Source organism: Glandiceps talaboti, chromosome 19 (genome assembly GCF_964340395.1).
Source record: "Glandiceps talaboti chromosome 19, keGlaTala1.1, whole genome shotgun sequence".
NCBI classification, from domain to species: domain Eukaryota; kingdom Metazoa; phylum Hemichordata; class Enteropneusta; family Spengelidae; genus Glandiceps; species Glandiceps talaboti.
In genome coordinates this window covers 12,129,484-12,151,097 of record NC_135567.1, presented here as the reverse complement: position 1 = coordinate 12,151,097, position 21,614 = coordinate 12,129,484, and the positions used below count along the sequence as shown (strand labels likewise).

Here is a 21,614-nt window from a genome sequence, read left to right as displayed (position 1 = left end):
GTTTGTATACAGAGCGATGCATCATGGGTAACACATTTTCAGTTTCGGTGAGAGTCTAGCCCACAGGGAAAAGGACAAATAATCAATTTTGTTCTCGCGATTTTCCGGATTTCTAATATTATTTTATGTATATTTCAAATAATTACTGTTTCCTCTCACTGGTTTTTTTTCTATTTCCTACCTGCACTGTCTTATCTGAGTTTATCAGATTTGCATTAATTAGTAGCATGCTAATTCAAGAACAAACTCACTAGTTATTTGCCAACATTAACACATTATGCCGTGAGTGTAAACATCCACCGATCCGACTAATGGAGGTAACAAGTGTACTGCCATTAGTCGGATTAGTAGATGTTTACACTTACTGTAGGATTAGTAATCTGCTAATTAATGCAAAGTTAGAAAACTCTGATAAGACAGTGGTAACAGTAGAAAATAGTGGGGGGGGGGGAAGCGAGAGGAAACAATATTTAAAACTTTATTTGAAATGTAGAGAAAATATTATTAGAAATCTGGAAAATTGCAAGAACACAATTGATTATTTGTTTATTACCCTATGGTCTAAGCATGGAAGTATAACCCAAGACGTAGCTACTTTGTTGTGATGTCTCATCGTTGTAGTTCTAGATGTCAGCACAGTATGATCACCTAAGTTCTCTAACAAAGTTACTTTACTATCTGCCACTATACTCTGTACCAATATTATAGATATTACACTTTTTGCGACATGCAGACCTTAAGCTTTTTGAAATTGTGAAGTTATTGCCTGCAAGGTTATGATTACCTTCAAATTTGCTTTCAGATTTTCAATAGTCCCCTCCCACCAGCTTGCCGAAAACATAACATCACACCACATACGCAATGTCAGGGCGCCCTCATACGACCAATCATTTCACTGACTCGAACAACTTGACGCGTGACGACCACTGCACTGATACTAGGCGCCCACTACTAGTAATAGCATGGTAACAGTATATACACTTGTTGAAATATTCAAAACCAAACTTTGGCTCAAAATTCCAACTTGCCACTACACTACCTACATATAATGGTGACCTTATAGTCCTACGAATAAAGCTCCCTCGTGTTACCATTTCATATGTACAAGAATACGTCAGCCTCGGTCAAAGGTTAATGATGATAATATGTATTCAAAACAGAACTTTGTAAAAGTTTTTAAAAAGTTAAAAGTGTAGTGTATAATTAATTACCCATAATGCTTCACTCTATTTACAAACATGGCAGCTGTGATGTTGAAGAACGTCGCTTCCAAGGGAATATTTTGGCGATTAGGCCGAAACCTGGCGTTCGTCAGATGTCAGACAACTCAACAGTCAGCAGAGCTTACAAGGGGTTCAAATTTAGATTATGCAGATGATGGTGTTTTTACCGAAGAACACGTGCAACTGAGAAATTCCCTCAATAAGGTAACGTACGCGAGCGACCTACTTTCTACTGTCCCACTGTGCTAATGACCTGCCTTGAGGTTGATTGTTAATGTAGGACAATGGCTTGCCCTGTTTGTACGGCGGGGTGGGTCAGTGACTCGATTTTGACTGTTTTCACTCGACGCTAGCCCTGTCTGGGTGACGTGGTGGGTCCATTACTCGGCTTTGAATGTCGACTGTGTAAACAAATACTGCAAACTAGACATGTTATAGCGCTACTAGCATTGCTAGAGCACATCAAGTCACAGCGTGGAGGGTCTAATAGTAATACTGTACACTAATCACATCACTCCAGTGGCCGGCGATGTCGACAATTCAGCTCGAGTTTCTATTAGCCGATGTACCTCATATCATTGGTAATTGTAACTATAAACAATAATCTCAAATTGTTGATACATTAATTAGGCATAAACTTTACAATTGTACCAGCCCGAGCCCTTCCCACACCACTGTGTACATATTCAATATACAGTATTAATAGTGTTGCTCAAAGTTCGCCTACCCAAAAGATAGTGTACCCTAAAGTCCAAAGACATGCTTTGAGTACGAAGTTTAACTGAGGTCAAATCACACCAGTAAAGGATTATGTGTTAAGCCCACATTATGTAGATACTGCCCTATACAGAAACAATTCTGGTGTATATAACAATGGAAGGAAGTACAAGTGCAGACATCAGACAGGGTGGCGGGGGGGGGGGGGGGGCTATTCCCCATATTTCAGTATTTATATATCATGTGCTGCCCTTTGGGGTGTGTTTTCTAGCCCTTTGGTCTAACATAGGGTCTGTTTTCTTCTAGCTGAAGAGTCTAAAAGACGGTCCACTTGGCATTATTTTCAATTTTGCTTGGTCTAAAATGTGGTCCATTGTCCTTTACCAAATACAAATGTAATAACTGCCATTAATTGCCCCAAAATGTTGCCTCCTAAGAAAAATGTATTTAGGTCTAAACTTTCATCTTTTAAAAAACCTTTAATGATCTAATATGTGGTATTGATATTTGGTCAAAGTGAGTCTAAAATGGGGCCTGGGGTTTCCAGTACTGACCACACACCCCTACCCGAGCTGAACATTGGCAACCCCCACCCCCACCCCATGGAACCTGTTACAAACACTGGAAAATAAACAAATTAATCAATAAGAACAGTTTTATGGCCTCTTTATGTGTATATGAAATACCATGCAGGGGAACTGGAAATTTGTTTGTGAATCTGAACTATTATTTAAAGTGGTCATAAAATGTTCTTATCAAATGATGGCGTGTAGTACAAGTCTCTGTATTTCCAACATGCTGTGCCAAGTGTTATTAATCCAATTCAGTTGTTTACTTTCCCTGTTTGTGAAAGTTCCTTAAATAACACACAAAGTACATTTGTGCTACAATGCCATTGGTGCTATTTTTGCAAATGTTTTGTGAGGTACAATAACTTACTCCTAATATCTACACTATCAACAGACATACATCACCTGTAAATAAACATGTTTTCTGCTTACATTATAACTCAAATGATAATTTTTTTGTAAAACTGCGCCCTCAACGGCGACCACGATTTCAACCTGTTTCTGTACAGTACTGTTTGTGGATAATATGTACAATGACTAATTATTGGTACTTTTACAATTTCCAGTGAAAATATTGTGGCAGTCTGATCGAAAATTTACATTCCAGTTACAACTAGTAGAGTATTAACATTATGACAGATTCAAAACCGAGATTTTGTTCAAGTTATAGACTTGCCACTACACTGCCTACAGATAATATTGACTACTAAGTAACAGAAACAATGTCAGTTTATAATTAATTGGTCAATGTTTATTGAATATACATCTTTGTGATGAATAAATGTCCCAGTTGCAGCAAGTACAGATTCCAATTACAGTACAACAACTTGAAATTTGATTAAAATCTTAATTTTTTCTGATTTATTTTTCTGTAGTTGATTGAGAAAGAAATCAATCCATACGTTGACCAATGGGAAGAAGAGAAGAGATTCCCAGCTCATGAAGTATTTAAAAAACTTGGTGATGCAGGGTTCCTAGGTGTCAACAAACCAAGAGGTGAGGTATATTCTAGTCCAATCAGATTAAAATCCGATGTAGTGTACACTTCACGATTTCTTCACATTCATCATTTCTGATGTTCTTTAAACCTAGAAACACAATCATTGAAGATTTCAAATATGAATTAATGTCACTTCACAGACTTTTCCATTAATCACATCACCTCTTTCTCATAGTTACTGCAGTTCTGAAAACCATCATTATATTCAAGTACAGTCACTCAACATTACTGTAGTACATTGTAAATTAATATTCAAGTTCAAGAAATTTATTTTTGGATTCACATAATTCAATATACTATTGCCCTAAAGTAGACCACCCAGTGTCTCATATTTTTGTGTGCCTCTCTCCTTAGCATATGACTTTTGTCCTTTCCACAGAATATGGTGGTCTTGGTTTAGACTTTTCCTATAGCATGGCAGTTGCTGAAGAACTTGGAAGTATTAACTGTGGGGGTGTACCAATGGCTATAGGTGTACAGTCAGATATGGCTACACCAGCCCTTGCAAGGTAAGTACAGTTGGGTAGTGTTAGTTGGGTATGTGGTGGTGTACCAATGCTTATAGGTGTACAATCAGATATGGTTACACCAGCCCTTGCAAGGTAAGTACAGTTGGGTAGTGTTAGTTAGGTATGTGGTGGTGTACCAATGGCTATAGGTGTACAATCAGATATGGTTACACCAGCCCTTGCAAGGTAAGTACAGTTGGGTAGTGTTAGTTAGGTATGTGGTGGTGTACCAATGGCTTGTTAAACCTTGTATACTAACAGTGAATATGCATCTAGGGGTACAGTTAGATATAGCTACACAAGCCTTTAAAGGTATTAATCGGGTATAATACACATCAGTGCACAAGTACATTTTACATACACAATAGACAATGACATTTGGTGTAATTACCAGTACATGTAATTAATATATGTAAACTATTTGCATTCAATCTTAGGTTTGGTTCTGATGAGTTAAGACGTCAGTTCTTGGCGCCCTCTATCAGTGGAGATGCTGTAGCATGTCTTGGAGTTAGTGAAGCAGGGGCTGGATCTGATGTAGCTAGTAAGTTTTTGCCTTTTTTCCACAATTTATGTTTCCAACTTTGAAGGAACCCCTCCTCTTAAATAAAGTACTTGACTGGAACCCTGTTGATATGACTGGGAATGCAGTTAGATTTTATGTAATTATCACCCTTAACAGAAAAACTGAGAGGGAACCCTAGTAAAATGAGAGGAACTCGGGTAGATTTTACTTACTTATCACCCTTAACAAAAACACTGAGAGGGAACCCTGGTAGAATGACAGGGGAACTCAGGTAGATTTTACCTACTTACCACCCTTAACAAAAACACTGGTAGGGAACCCTGGTAGAATGACAGGAGAACTCAGGTAGATTTTACCTACTTACCACCCTTAACAAAAACACTGAGAGGGAACCCTAGTAAAATGACAGGGGAACTCAGGTAGATTTTACCTACTTACCACCCTTAACAAATACATTGGTAGGGAACCCTGGTAAAATGACTGGAACTCGGGTAGATTTTACCTATTTACCACCCTTAACAAAAACACTGGTAGGGAACCCTGGTAAAATGACTGGAACTCGGATAGATTTTACCTACTTACCACCCTTAACAAAAACACTGGTAGGGAACCCTGGTAAAATGACTGGGGAACTCAGGTAGATTTTACCTACTTACCACCCTTAACAAAAACACTGGTAGGGAACCCTGGTAAAATGACTGGGGAACTCAGGTAGATTTTACCTACTTACCACCCTTAACAAAAACACTGGTAGGGAACCCTGGTAAAATGACTGGGGAACTCAGGTAGAGTTTACCTACTTACCACCCTTAACAAAAACACTGAGAGGGAACCCTGGTAAATTGACAGGGGAACTCAGGTAGATTTTACCTACTTACCACCCTTAATAAAACACTGAGAGGGAACCCTGGTAAATTGACAGGGGAACTCAGGTAGATTTTACCTACTTACCACCCTTAATAAAACACTGAGAGGGAACCCTGGTAAATTGACAGGGGAACTCAGGTAGATTTTACCTACTTACCACCCTTAATAAAACACTGAGAGGGAACCCTGGTAAATTGACAGGGGAACTCAGGTAGATTTTACCTACTTACCACCCTTAATAAAACACTGAGAGGGAACCCTGGTAAATTGACAGGGGAACTCAGGTAGATTTTACCTACTTACCACCCTTAACAAAAACACTGGTAGGGAACCCTGGTAAATTGACAGGGGAACTCAGGTAGATTTTACCTACTTACCACCCTTAACAAAAACACTGGTAGGGAACCCTGGTAAATTGACAGGGGAACTCAGGTAGATTTTACCTACTTACCACCCATAACAAAACACTGAGAGGGAACCCTAGTAAAATGACAGAGGAACTTAGGTAGATTTTACCTACTTACCACCCATAACAAAACACTGAGAGGGAACCCTAGTAAAATGACAGAGGAACTTAGGTAGATTTTACCTACTTACCACCCATAACAAAACACTGAGAGGGAACCCTAGTAAAATGACAGAGGAACTTAGGTAGATTTTACCTACTTACCACCCATAACAAAACACTGAGAGGGAACCCTAGTAAAATGACAGAGGAACTTAGGTAGATTTTACCTACTTACCACCCATAACAAAACACTGAGAGGGAACCCTAGTAAAATGACAGAGGAACTCAGGTAGATTTTACTTACTTATTACCCTTAACAAAAACACTGGTTGGAACCCTGGTAAAATGACAGGGGAACTCAGGTAGATTTTACGTACATTGTACTTACCATCCTTAACAAATACATTGGTAGGGAACCCTGGTAAAATGACTGGAACTCGGATAGATTTTACCTACTTACCACCCTTAACAAAAACACTGAGAGGGAACCCTAGTAAGATGACAGGGGAACTCAGGTAGATTTTACGTACATTGTACTTACCATCCTTAACAAATACATTGGTAGGGAACCCTGGTAAAATGACTGGAACTCGGATAGATTTTACCTACTTACCACCCTTAACAAAAACACTGGTAGGGAACCCTGTAAATGACTAGGGAACTCAGGTGGATTTTACCTACTTACCAACCTTAACAAAAACACTGGTTGGGAACCCTGGTAAAATGACAGGGGAACTCAGGTAGATTTTACCTACTTACCACCCTTAACAATTGCACTGGTAGGGAACCCTGGTAAAATGACAGGGGAACTCAGGTAGATTTTACCTACTTACCACCCTGTACAAAAACACTGGTAGGGAACCCTGTAAATGACTGGGGAACTCAGGTAGATTTTACCTACTTACCACCCTTAACAAAAACACTGGTTGGGAACCCTGGTAAAATGACTGGGGGACTGAGGTAGGTTTTACCTACTTACCAGTAAGTTATCACCTTTAACAGAAACATTAGTAGGAAAGCCTGGTAACTTCATCACAACAGAATATTTCTTTTATTCTTAAAATACAAGTTTCAGAATTGTATTTTGTATGTAGATTATATATGCTTTAACTGGAACCTTTGACTTCTTTAATTTGATGTCTTTCACTGAATATTTCTTTATTTTTGTAGGCATCAAAACAACTGCCGTCAAGAAAGATGGCGATTACATAATAAATGGAAGTAAAATGTGGATAACTAATGGTTTACAAGCTGACTGGATTTGTTTACTAGCCAATACAGGTGATGGCAATCTGCATCAAAACAAATCTCTCATCTGTGTTCCCATGGATACCAAAGGTAACGGTGTTGATTCCTGTCAGACTTATTTCTGCCTTTTGTACTTTTTAGCCAACTTTGAAATCTTGTGATTGATTGATTAATTAATAAATGTATTTATTTATTTATTTACTTATTTATCCATTCATTCATGTATTTATTTATGTATGTATGTATGTATGTATGTATGTATGTATGTATGTATGTATGTATGTATGTATGTATGTATGTATGTATGTATGTATGTATGTATGTATGTATGTATGTATGTATGTATGCATGCATGTATGTATTTATTTATTTATATATTTATTTATTTATTTATTTATGCTAGGTGTTATAAGAGGCAAGGAGATTAGCAAGATTGGCATGTGGTCATCAGACACGGCCGAACTATTCTTTGAAGATGTCCGTGTACCACAGAAGTATTTGATAGGAGAGGAAGGAATGGGTTTCACTTACCAAATGTTACAGTTTCAGGAGGAGAGAATGTGGTTAACATCTGCAAGTAAGTTAGATTATCATTACAAGTTATATATTTATACCAGGTTTGAGTTTAGTCAATTTGCAAGTTGTGATTCGGTAAATACAATAATCGATAAATATGCAGTAAAAAGTATGCCAAAATATGTATTAACTCGGCTTGTGCTTCTTTGAAAATTTATATAGTTGGTTGCATAAGGCTTAAAGAAAGTGTTCTTCCAATTTTGTTCAATTTTAGAGTAAGTAGGATAGGCATTTTTTTTTTTTTTTTTTTTTTTTTTAAATATTTTTGTGCTTGGAATTGCTCCCAGCTATTTTCTGTTAAGCTGACAAATACACACAAACACACAAATGCTACAGAGATCCATTCAGGTTTGGGACTATGACAGGGCTATGTTGCACGCTCTATATCATGTTGCTGTGGAACTGTCAAGGCTTTCCCAGTCAGTCCACAGGCTATCCCAGAGTCACCCAGGCCTGGCATACATAGCACCTGCAGGCTCCGTGTGAGTAATCGTCCCCGACTTTTCAAGTCATTACTCCAGGAATCCCCCCAAATTTGCACTCGTCTTGTGAGTGAGGTAGATTTTTATTATTTTTTTATTTGTCCTTTTTTTTTTACATGTGAGTGTCTAGTTCAAGTAGTTACAGTTGTTTTCCCAATGGTCTCTGTGTTATTGGTTTCTTCTCATCAGATATACAGCCATTACAGATTGGAAAAATAGTTTTACATTGTCTTTTTAAGTTGATGTCAGTTATGCAGCCATTATTTCTCATGAAACTTAAAATTTTCGCAATTTTATTATTTATTTCTCGAATACATAAAAAAAGTTTACGGTCGGCAGTGAAAAAACTAGGTGGGGGTTGGGTAACTGGAACCAAACAATTTATTTTTAGGCCTAATAAAAATTAATTCTCCAGTTACAACTGTTGTAATTTTAATTATGAATGTTTCTTTGCTGTTCTTCACAGTGTTGATTCCAGTACAGAGAATGATACGAGAGACAGCAAAGTACACCAGAGAAAGAAAGGCCTTTGGTCAACCCATACTCAATAACCAAACTGTCCATTTCAGACTTGCTGAATTGGAGACAGAAGTCGAGTTACTCAGAGCACTTCTTTATAGATGTATTGGTAAGTACAGATACTAACATATAGCTCTCTTTATTGAGTTGAAAAGAGCTGTCATTGGTCAGAATTAAAGTACTGCTCATTTCATGTAACCATTCACTGCTATAAACCTGTAATAATTGCAAATATAACAACTTTAGACTTGCTGAATTGGAGACAGAAGTCGAGTTACTCAGAGCACTTCTTTATAGATGTATTGGTAAGTACAGATACTAACTTAAAGATCTCTTTATTTAGTTGAAATGAGCTGTCATTGGTCAAAATTACAGCAAAAATATCGAAGGGTCACCGAAAAACTGTACGTATCATACACATTTTACATGTTCCCCAGAAACAATTTAGATAGATAAGAAACAGGCTTCCCGCAGGCCAGTCATTACAAATATAAACAATACCATCCGACCCCAACTGATACACAGACACATACAACGTCCTTGGAACAAACAAGCTATTTAATGTCATCACATTGCAGGCTCAGACTTTGACACTTACAGATTGAAACTAGCATGAATTTGAGTCTGCTTGCATGGTTCCCCTCTGATGTGTGTACGCATACAGTGCCTGCTTCTTGGCAGGAGTGTGGTGTTGTTTATATTTGTATTGAGTGGTCTGTGGGAAGCCTGTTTCTTATCCATCTAACTTGTTCTTGGGGAACATAAAATGTGTATGATACGCATTTCAGCGACCCTTCAATATTTTTGCTGTAAGTCAGGGCTCTGTAAGCATATTGTTTAGTGAATTTAGTGCACTGTTTTTGATCATGTTTTCCCTCTTTCACTTTCTCTCTTGTTTAGGTATGTACATCCAAGGTAAAGATACCACCAAGTTAGCTTCCATGTGTAAACTGAAAGCTGGTCGATTTGGGAGAGAAGCTACGGATGCTTGTTTACAGTTCTGGGGTGGTATGGGATTCACAACTGAGGTGTACGTGAGCAGACTGTATCGTGATTTCAGGTAATATGATTGACAGATAACTTGTATTATGTGGTAATCTCGGTTACCCAGACTCTCACCACTAGGGACTCTTCTACAAGACCACCCAGGTGAGAAGTCTAGGGAAACCACGTTTCAACTACCCTGCACTGGAACTCACACAGTCAATTTATTCCAAGTCATAACAATGGGCTCACGAGGCCTGTTTGTTTGAATTTAGATGTATCACTTACTTGAGAATTGATAAATTGCTAAAGCACCTGAATCATTTAGCCTACAATTTTGGATGTGAAGTATTGCCAAGCATGCACTACTCTAGAAGCTACTTTCTGCATGGGATAACTTGTCGTGAAAGTACCTAAATCATTTAGCCTACAATCTTGGATGTAAATTATTACCCAGCATGCACTGCTCTAGAAGCTACTTTCTACATCTCTTGCTTGGGGAGGTCTCATAGGCAGAGCCCCCAGCGGCGAGAGTCTGGGTAACAAAGACTGATCATGTGGTAATTCTGAACTCGGAGATTCAATCAATAACCCAGTATATTGTGGCTAAAATTAAAAGCTTTCTTGAACTATTATTGTGTACTGTGCAATGATGGAGACTTGTCATCTAACAATAAGGGAATTATGTTTCGTATAAACACACTGACATGACCCTACCGAATTTTACACAAAGACAAACCTACTTTGGTAATGTAGCAATATGTAGTGGTAGATGAACGTTCATACGTCAATTGGAAAGCACTGAACAATTAAAGAATGCCACTCCAGAAATAAAAGCATTTTCATAAACTTTTGGTTTTGGAGTCCTTTCATGATTTTGTTTGACCTACAATTAATTGCAATTTCAGAGAAACATCAAGTTGATCTTGTGCCTTTGTAGGGTATCTTTGCTATGGGACATTGCATCATGGGAGTCAACAGAGAAATAATATATTCATGGTTGCTGCAATGCACAATGAATATGCATGAGAGATGTTTTCCACTGAAGGGAATATGTACTAAGGAGTCATGAATATTTATTGCCGCTCTAATCAACAATAACAAAAATCTTTATTTCGTTACAGATTAAATTCTATCGGTGCTGGAGCAGATGAAGTGATGTTGTCTATCATTTGCAAATACATGGGTATCCTACCCTCAATGCCAAGGAAGAAATAAACAAATATGTCCACATATGTATGTACGTACGTACGTACGTACGTACGTACATACATACATACATACATACATACATACATACATGATACATACATGCATACATACATACACACACATACATACATACATACATACATACATACATACATACATACATACATACATACATATATACATACATACATACATACATGCATACATACATACATGATACATACATGCCTACATACATATATACATAGATAGATACATACACACACATACACACATACACACACACACACACACACACACACACACACATATTGATAACAGTACTACAGTAATTTGTACTCTTTGATTTAAAAAACCCCAAACATTTACATTTACCTGTTAATATTTTGATGAAGGCAAGTTGTATTTGCAAATTTTAACAATACGAATATTGCTTAATCTCAACATACCCATGATGGTGGAACAGAGCCTTCATCTAAGATAAACACAAAATAGAACTAGTATCATGACCTGAATTTATAAGCTATTGAATGGACATTGGTTTAAACAATGTCTGACAAACTGTATCCCTTAGTCTGTCTCAAACTGTGGTAAAACTGTAACTACTTTTGGCAAGTTTCTTTATTGATCACAGTGTAATCTTTCACTCCTTAATGTTTAATTGTAAACAAATTGTTGATAGGACCAAGGCTGGCTAGTCACTCCACATATAATATTACACATCATAGTCCCTACATGATAATAGAACACAATACAACATTATAACTTTGTTTATTATGTCTATGATTATACCAAATTAGATATCCCAAAGAGTTGCTATTTTGAAGACTCCACAGTGTACACTAATTAAACACCAGGGAGTGAAAGATTACAATTGTGATCAATAGAGAAACTGGCTGCTAGTACTAGTAGTAGGTAGTTTGAGACAGGCTTAGAGGTACAGTTGGTCGAAGATCGTTGTAGTTTTAGCACTGCTTGATACAGGCTAAGAGATACAGTTGGTTGAACATTGTAGTAATCCCTGATGACTACCAAGTTTTGGTTACCCAGATTCTCATCATAGTTGTGGACTCTTGCTTATGGCTACTGCCAAGAGAATCTGGGAAAATAGCTTACAAAATATTATGTAACATTAACTTTTTGTTAAGACAAATGCGATACTCACTGGCTATTTACAAGTACAAGACTGGCAGCTACAGTAACAATGTTCAGAACAAATTTTGACTCCCTAAGCAGTTGATTATTCATGCTAATGTTTTATACAATTTCACTCCCTATGCAGCTGATTATGCATACTAATGGTTTGAATATTTGACTACCCAAGCAGTTGATTACTCATGCTAATTTTGACTCCCTATGCAGCTGATTATTCATACTAAAGTTTTATATATTTTATGGTTCAATAAGTTGTGTAACAACTGCTATTGGTATGTACATGTAGGTAAAAATGCAATAAATGTAATTTAACAAAAAATGTATTTTCTTTATTTCTTTATTTTTTTTTAAATTTATTAAATTATTTACAAATTACATAGCATATTCTTATTTGATATCTTAAGGCAATCTGATTAAAATCTGATGTGGTGACTACAGTTCGATTTCTTTATTTATTTCACTTTCCTTCATTCAGTTTCATTTTTTTCTTGTAGTTTGTTCTGGGAGTGATTGCCACCTTCCCGGAAAGGCAGTGATCACTCCCGGAACAGACAAAATGAAAAAATGACACTGCACGAAGGAAATTGAGTTAATTTAAGAAATGAAGCTGTATTCACCACATCAGATTTTAATCAGATTGTATTTAAGATAGCCTAAGTCTATGAAACTGGTCTGTAACTATGATAGCCAACGTCTATGACACTGGTCTGTAACTATGATAGCCAACGTCTATGTCACTGGTCTGTAACTATGATAGCCAACGTCTATGTCACTGGTCTGTAACTATGATAGCCAATGTCTATGTCACTGGTCTGTAACTATGATAGCCAATGTCTATGTCACTGGTCTGTAACTATGATAGCAGTAATGTTTGAATCTACCCAGAATCTACCCATCATTGAGTAATGCCCTTTCAATATATTTACAATCTGATTAAATTTCGATGTAGATGTTGGCTAGTCGTTCATTGCTATTTTACCTTCGTTATTTTGCCTGAATTGACCTTCGTGGTACATGTTTACATTTTTGTCCTGATCGCCACCTTCGTCCTGATCAAAGGTAAAATAGCAATGACTGATTAACTGACATCTACATCGGATTTTAATCAGATTGATATATTTAGTGACAGCATAGTCTTGGTTACCCAGCCTCTTGCCACTGGGGGCACTGCCTACAAGACCACCCCAAACAAGAGTCTGGGGAAACAAGATTCTGACTATCTCGCAACAGAAGTCACACTACATTTCTTCCAAGCATAAAAAATGGGCTTACAAGGCCTGTTTGTTGTAATTAATATATCTGTCAGTTGCTTGAGAAGTGATAATCTGTAGCGAAGGTACCCGAATCGTTCAGCCTGCAATGTTAGATGTGAAGTTCTCCCCATGATGCACTGCTCCAGAGGCCACTTCCTGTATGGGATAGTTGGAATCGCGTTTCCTCAGAGCCTTGTTTGGGGTGGTCTCATAAGGCAGATCCCCCAATTCACGGTGAGAGGCTGGGTAATAGAAACTAGTACAGCAAGGCATCCATGATACTAATTTCCACCACTGTGCGTAAACATTAATACCATAGTGGTGGAAATAATTTCCACTGTGGTGTAAGTCATTTTCAGACTTCCTACATGTTAACCAGAGGGCGATATTATCCATAAGCAGTAAAGAAAAAGGTTGACATCATTGTCATCATTGAGGGCGCTGATTTCTTGGTGTTGACCTAAAAATCATTTTTATTTGATTTATCATGTATGCAGCTATAAAAGGACTTTTAACCACAGATGATGCAATACTGTTCATGGTGTACAATATTATGAGTAAGTCATTGCACGTAATAAAATATTTTGAAAAAAAATATTCCATTTGCAGCTGTGCACCTTTAAGCTGTTTGAATGTAGAGTAAAGCATTATGGGTAATTCGTGTCATACAATCTAACTTCACTTTAAATTTTATGGAATTGATGTTCCAAAATAATAAATTGTGATATATATTAGGCTGCATGGTTTTGGTTTTGATTCAAGGGCAAATCTAAACCCATGGCTAAGTTTTGTCGACATTTATATTATAATGATGGTCTAACCTTTGACCCAAACAGTTGACCTCTGACCAACTACAGACGACACATCGTGTGATTTTGAAGGTCGTCAGCACTGGTATTGTAGTATACGAGTTGTTTACTGGTCTTCTAAGTTCTAATTCGATGTATTCTATCCAGTCCGGAGCTATTTTAAACTTTGGACGTGTATTTCTCTTCAGCGCTTGTCTTTATTGCAGAGTATTTTCGACGACGGCAACAAAAACAAACAGAATGTGGCCAAAAGTTATTTTGTTCGGTGATTCCATAACACAGGTTTGTATCGGTTTGCATCATACATGGCATGGGATGCATGGATGGCTATGGAGCTCCGATCCGAGGCGGGCACAGGCACTCGAATCAATCTGTAGCCTTTTTTTAAATTTATTTATTTATTTATTTTTTTAAATCTTCATTAATTCGAGTGCCTGTGGAGGCGGGGTGACCTTTTCGTCTGTTACAATACAACCCATAACATACGTTATCAAAATAAAGTGTTTTCTGTATGTACATCATACATGTACCACATACAATCGATTATAGCACCCATATCATCAAGTATGAAAGTATACTGTTTCATTTGCTAATTGACCACATTAGAAAGGCCACATGCTAGGCTTGTAAATAAACCAATTGAAACAGTATATTTGTACACTTGATATGAATGCTAGAAATGAGTGTAGCATAATTATTTAGTATAAACTATATGTACAGAAAGTGCTTTTATACTTCAGTGTTACTTAAATAATATGTAGTATTTGTTGGCTTCTCCAATAAAAGTTAGAATCAAGTTGCAGACGTACCCTCTACAGTAATAATAATATAATAATAATAATAATAATAATAATAATAATAATAATCTTTATTTATACTGGATAGTTCTTTAAGTATATAAACACTTGTCTCCCAAGAAGTCCAGTGAGGGCCATCCCTCATGGGATCAGTGTTAATGCAGGAGGAAACCGGAGTACCCAGGGAAAACCTGCGTTGTTCGGTAGAGTCAAACTGAACGACACTCTTCTTACTTACAGCGTGGTAAATTTAATCGAGCCCTGAATGGGGTTCGAACCCTGACCGCAGTGGTAAGAAGCAAGTGGTTTAATCACTCGGCCACCAACAACCCACTGCAGTGTAATTATAAGTAGTCTGCACCAGTGCAAGTAATATTTGGTGTATGTGTAAGAATATCTCTTTATTGTTTTGTTTTTTTCTGAAGTATTCATTCATTCAATCAGGATGGTTGGGGCTCATCAGTTGCTGATCAATTACAAAGGTGAGTTGAAATAAAATAAAATAAATAATTAAACGTTGAAATCTTCTGTCATCAGAAACCCTTTCCTTGAATGACATGCACACTTCCAACATATTAAAAAACAAGGCTCAAAATTGGTAATCCTAATATGAGAAATTGGTATTCCAAGAATGGTGACCAGTAGTCTTACATTCCTCACTGTGAACTGAAAACAGTTAGACAATAGGAAGTTCAAGTTGTCACCAAGTTCACTAACATTGTTACTGTTGACTGCTTCTACAACACAATTCTTTCAAACTTCTGTGTTTTGCAGACTAACTAACCACTGTACACACTCTTTTAAGAACACAGAGTTCTTTTATATACATATTTTGTCATGGCTTCTTGCATCACTGTATGAGTAACGGCCATAACCAAGTATTAGCCGTCACTTATTAGTCTCTGTTACCCAGACTCCCATTGTAAGGGATTATTGGCCTTGCTACACTGCATGAAAGGATGACATTTCTGGTTCTGTATACATGACAGTCACACAATAGAATTGCAGAGATTCCAGATTTGCTGCAATTCTGTTGTATTGTGTTCCGTCATGTATAGGGAACCAGAAATGCCACCATTTCATGCAGTGCTAGTGTCTGGGGCATTACATTGTTGCCTATTGTAATTCAAGATGGCTGCTGTCGAAATCTGTGACACCGAGTCACTGATTAAACAAATATGATTCCAACTTTTCATTTACATCAACTGTGTAAATATTTAAGAGAATTCATGGTATAAATGTTTTGAAAACCGTCTTTGCTACAAGATTAACTAAAATACTCTTAGTAAGTTGTTACCATGCGATTTTACTGCAGAGGTCAAATTGTTGGCCTGCCGCTAGTGGCAGCCATCTTGTAACAATCGCTCGATGACATTGTAATGCCTCAGACTCTCTGCTGGGGTGGACTGAGAATCTGGGTAACCGAGACTAGCCCTCACTTTGCCAAATCTGGGGCGCCCTCTTGCAATAAAATTGTGCAGAACAGTCTGAAATTCTGTAAGCAGAATATGGCGTATTATACATTGTTTTCTGCAACAGGAAATGTGATGTAATTAATAGAGGTGTATCAGGATACAACACAAGATGGGGCCATATTATCTTACCACAGATTATCACCAAGGATACAGCATCAGATGTTGCCATGGTTACTGTTTTCTTTGGTGCCAATGATGCATCGATGTTAAAAGAGAACCCTCAACAACATGTACCCATTGATGAATATAAACAAAATTTACAGGTAATTATTCAAAATTATTTGAATATAAATTATTTGAGGGATATTAAATGTAGCTATCACTTAAAGGGGAATGCCACTCCAGAAAATAAAGGTATTTTCATAATCTATGGGTTATGAAGAGTTGATCATGCATGGTTTTACAAATGTGATCAAATTTGTGTCATTGCCAAGAACTGGTTCGAACTGTTTCAGACTGGTTCAGACTGGTTTAGACTGGTTTAGACTGATTCAGACTGTTGCAGATGAGTAGAAACTGATTCAAACTGGTTCAGATTGATTCAGATTTATTCAGACTGAGCAAATCTTATTTTGCAACGTCCATCTTCTAGTTGTAAATGAAACTAATCAACAATTTTGGTTGCTTTCCCCATCAGCTTTATATATAATATTTAACGTTAGAGAAATCTTTTCAACTTATCTTTTCGAAACAGAAAATGGTGGACTATATTGTATCTGTTGGTATAGACAAAGAGAAAATAGTTATGATAGGATGTCCTCCTGTTTTTGAGAAAGCCTGGGAGGAACAATGTAGAGAAAAAGGTAAGTAGTGATGTTGGTTTTTATATAGCACTTTCCCATGCTGTGCTCAAAGCACATGACAATTATTACCCCTCGCATAGATCTATAGAGGCACAACATTTATACTTTCCCAACTCCCTAAAGAGCATACAATCCATTGCAGCCTCTATAAGCACATAGGATTAAAGCATTCACATTGCAACCTCTAGCCTACCAGGTTCCTAATTAAATAGCTGGGTTGACTGAGGCACAATCTTAGCTCAAATCTTGCCCAAGGTCTTCAGCCATTCAGAAACAAATGGCAGCGACGGGGCTTGAATCTGCAACCTGCAGATTCAGAACCTTTAATGTTAGGTAACATTCACATGCACATAATCTGCTGACCATGTCAAGCTGCATAAAATGTTAAAATAGTCCTCGACTTTCATCAGATTTTGGTATAACTTTTCATAAATACTTCAAAATACAACTTTTGTAGTATAGTACGTTTCAGAAAATACTTCCATATGTTACTAAAACTGGATGATTGACTGCGATTAGAATTTCGATTAGTTCACTTTAGTGTGGTACAGTGTATGTTTATTTCCCTGTTTTGAAAGATGTCGCACTCTCCGTTTTTGATAACAACCTTGAAGGTCGCCCATCATTTTGTTTGTTTATGTTTACTTATGTTTGGAATTGCCGTGTCTTGTCCAACCAAGGCGTTTTCTGGTGATGTTTAATGTGAATATCATGACATTTAATGTCCAATCAGTGATTGGTTTAGATCATATGACATGGTATGGACTAGTGATCAATAATGACCTCAATTTGCATATTCTTCAGTGGTTGTCTTAGATCATATCACATGGTATGAACTATTGATCTATAGTGACCTCAATTTGCATACAGCTGTCAGCCATTGCCTTAGATTGTATCACATGATATGGACTAGTGATCCAAAATGACCTGAATTTGCATATTCTACAGTGATTGGCTTAGATCATATCACATGGTATGAACTATTGACCCACAGTGACCTCGATTTGCATATTGAGGGCAGTATTAATGTTCTATTTTCTTAATTCTCATCTGTTGACAGGTACTGTTTTAAACAGAAACAATGAAGTAACCGGAAACTACAGTAAACAATGTTGTGAAGTGGCAAAAACTAACAACATAGAGTGTATTGACCTTTGGACTTCCATGCAGAAAGATGAGGTAAGGGGTGAGATCAATAGATGAATCATTACTGTAGGCCAATGAATCATGGGAGTCAGCAAAAGTGGTTGAAGAATGAATATGAATGAGCCTACTCCCTTCAGTTTACACATCTGTCATGAATATTCATTGTTCAACCATGAATATATTATTTCTGCAGACTCCCATGATGCAATGGCCTACAGCAAAGATACTAGTACCCTATAAATGCACAAGATCAACTTGATGTTTCTCTGAAATCACAAGTTATTGTAGGAGTTGTAAAGTCCTGAAGTGCCTCTCATAGTTTATGAAAATGTCTGTGTTTCTAGGAGTGGTGTTCACTTTGAAGAAATACAATAATTATCACCTGTTACATATGTACCAGAGATTACTTGCACTGGTGTGCACGCATACTAGTGGTATTTTCACTACAGTGCAATACTGAAAACATTATTGCACACCTGCATGCAAATGATATGCAAATAAGGACATGATCATGTGATCACTCTGTATAATTTGTATGATTTTTATAGAAATTTGTCATTTTAGATAAACATATGTAATAATAACAAAACTCCATGCCATGTGAGTTCCAGTGTGGGTATTCTGCCAGGGGTATTTACACTCGTGTTTGCAGTATTTTCTCACTACACACATGAAAATACAGGTGCAGAGAACACTGCAAGCACTCAAGCAAATACCCCCAAGTACGCCACACTTGCATGCACATGTCATGGGGTTCTGTCATATTATATCGGTGCGAGTGTCTCAAAATATGAGAAGAAAATTCAATAAATACCAGAACCCAGATAATCCTTTTAAATTTGAAAATTCATTTACGAAATATAATTTATTATTATTTTATTATTTTTATTTTGTCTCATTATACAGAAATGGGAAAGATTTCTAAATGATGGTTTACATTTGTCATCAGCGGGTTCCAAGTTTTTAGCGGATCGTCTTCTTCCAATAGTTGCTAAGAAAACCAAGTACATACCCTTACAATATCCTTATTGGGCCGATGTTAATGCTGAAAACCCGGAAGAGTCGCTCTTAAACTATAATCCACATTGTTCAAATCCTTGATTCACAATTTATCAAACTCTTACAGCCCATTTCACATTACCGTTCGCTGGCTTATGTAAAATCTCATCAGTTATTACTGCTCGTTTCAGGTTACTGTTCAACTATGTAGAAACCAATAAGAAACTGCACATGCTGCGGTTTAAGATAGATAGGTTGAATGAATAAAATTCATTGCAACATTTTGTCGAAATTACCTTATTTTACTTGATCAGAGATTTATAGAGGAACTCAACTAAAGGAAATAAAGACACTTTTAAAAATTCAATTCAGGAAAGCCATTCATGATTTTACATCACTTATACTTAACTTTTCCTTTGACCATGTGTACTACTTGTACGTGAATATATGATGACTTCATATAGCCTTCAGTGATTGGCTTAGATCATTTAGTCATGAATATTAATTATGTTAATTAGGACTTCAGTGATTGGCTTAGATCATTAGTCATGAATATTGATTATGTAAATTAGGACTTCAGTGATTGGCTTAGATCACTTAGTCATGAATATTAATTATGTAAATTAGGAGTACTCTCAAATTTAGCAGAACCCAGAAGTGTGTATTTTTAGTATGTGTTTTATAGATCAATAATTGTACAAGTAACAATGAATACATTGAAACTAAAGGTGTTTAATAACATACTGTACATGTGTTTGTGAGTTTATTATTATTAAGGTTTACTGTATGGAGTTTTTGTGCGAGTGATAATAAGCAACAAAATGCAACCCCTAATTTTTTTTTTTTGGAGGGACCCCATATTTACAGCAGTGATGGGTCCCAGAGACTCACTGGTTTCAAAGTCTAGTGCAACCCCTAACTTAAATTAACTGTGACTGCTAAGAAACATTTAGTTGAAATTTGTTCTATGTTCTTTGTTCACTGTAGTTCATTGCCATGGCCAAGCATTGTTTCATTGGTGTCAGCAGACATGCATATGCAATAGACCATATAAATATTCATGACCTGCAAGTGTTTAACTACTTTCAAATAAAAAGAAAAAAACATCAATATTTCTGAATATTTAAATCTGCATACCAGTTTTTCCTCATACACATTTAAATCTTATTGCTGGTGATTCCTTTAAGTAGGTGGTAATGTGGTAATTATCATTAATCCCCCCCCCCCACCCCAGTCTATCTGCTAGACCTCGGATGTTCTTCCGATAGAATACGACACACACCCGATCATCGCTATCGAGGATGATATGGAACATCCGAGCAAGCCCTCACTGCGAACTTCGTTCGCTTATAGTATCGAAAGAAAGCCCGAACGTCTAGCAGCAAGACTACTCCCCCCCCCCCCCCTTGCCAAAGGGTTGAAAATGAAGGATATATTAAATACATTCTACTGTATGTGTAGACTTTAAGATATGTGGTGTTGTTCAATCCTATCAGGCTTCTTAACCACCACTGTACTAATCTATCCAATATCCCCACAAGCAAACCAGACTGAGTTGCAGCCAATCAAATATTGTTACGCTCTAAATGGTGTCAAACTGACCATGATATCAGCCTTTCAAAGCTGATTTACCAGACCAGTCACCTAATCTTATGCCAATTGTAAAGATAAGTTTCCTGGCCAAAGTCTAGCATTTTATCAAGTACAAACAATTAACAAGTATCACCATAACAACCATTATCAGAAGCAGAACCTGTTCTGTCTTTTTTATTTTAATCTGCATAATGACCTCTGTTTCAACTTCTAATCACAACCTCAAGGTGGGCCTAAATCTTTTGATCGAGCAGGCATAGATGGGCAGTATGTCGTGGCTGGTACAGCGATAGCATGGTGTGCATGTTGTATCTTACAGACTACAGTATGTACATACATACATACATACATACATACATACATACATACACACATACACATACATACATACATACATACATACATACATACATACATACATACATACATGCACACACATGTACATACATACATACATACATGCACACACATGTACATACATACATACATACATACATACATACATACATACATACATACATACATACATGTACATACATACATGTACATACATACATACATACATACATACATACATACATACATACATACATGCATGCATGCATGCATGCATGCATACATACATACATACATACATACATACA

The 21,614-nt window shown here is 36.9% G+C and overlaps 2 protein-coding genes across 2 annotated transcripts; both read left to right on the top strand.

The window, feature by feature from the left end:
* The first annotated feature begins 1,240 nt into the window (after positions 1 to 1,240).
* On the top strand, positions 1,241 to 10,957 carry LOC144450226 (putative acyl-CoA dehydrogenase 6). Its single transcript, XM_078140817.1, has 9 exons — positions 1,241 to 1,427; positions 3,385 to 3,505; positions 3,889 to 4,018; positions 4,456 to 4,562; positions 7,090 to 7,257; positions 7,571 to 7,744; positions 8,692 to 8,853; positions 9,645 to 9,804; positions 10,853 to 10,957. The coding sequence occupies exons 1-9, from the start codon at positions 1,251 to 1,253 to the stop codon at positions 10,944 to 10,946; spliced, it is 1,293 nt and encodes a 430-aa protein (XP_077996943.1). The 5' UTR covers positions 1,241 to 1,250; the 3' UTR covers positions 10,947 to 10,957.
* A 3,264-nt stretch (positions 10,958 to 14,221) lies between these two features.
* On the top strand, positions 14,222 to 19,624 carry LOC144450334 (isoamyl acetate-hydrolyzing esterase 1 homolog). The gene is made up of 6 exons (XM_078140933.1): positions 14,222 to 14,439; positions 15,384 to 15,436; positions 16,494 to 16,692; positions 17,124 to 17,232; positions 18,293 to 18,411; positions 19,285 to 19,624. The coding sequence occupies exons 1-6, from the start codon at positions 14,290 to 14,292 to the stop codon at positions 19,477 to 19,479; spliced, it is 825 nt and encodes a 274-aa protein (XP_077997059.1). The 5' UTR covers positions 14,222 to 14,289; the 3' UTR covers positions 19,480 to 19,624.
* Positions 19,625 to 21,614: the final 1,990 nt, after the last annotated feature.

Excerpts from the sequence above, each read along its gene's own strand:
- LOC144450226 (XM_078140817.1), top strand. The coding sequence starts at position 1,251 with ATGTTGAAGAACGTCGCTTCCAAGGGAATATTTTGGCGATTAGGCCGA. Across the intron at positions 1,428-3,384 it reads TGAGAAATTCCCTCAATAAG|TTGATTGAGAAAGAAATCAA; the intron begins GTAACGTACGCG and ends ATTTTTCTGTAG. Across the intron at positions 7,258-7,570 it reads TGTTCCCATGGATACCAAAG|GTGTTATAAGAGGCAAGGAG; the intron begins GTAACGGTGTTG and ends TATTTATGCTAG.
- LOC144450334 (XM_078140933.1), top strand. The coding sequence starts at position 14,290 with ATGTATTCTATCCAGTCCGGAGCTATTTTAAACTTTGGACGTGTATTT. Across the intron at positions 16,693-17,123 it reads AATATAAACAAAATTTACAG|AAAATGGTGGACTATATTGT; the intron begins GTAATTATTCAA and ends TTTTCGAAACAG. Across the intron at positions 18,412-19,284 it reads CTTCCATGCAGAAAGATGAG|AAATGGGAAAGATTTCTAAA; the intron begins GTAAGGGGTGAG and ends CTCATTATACAG.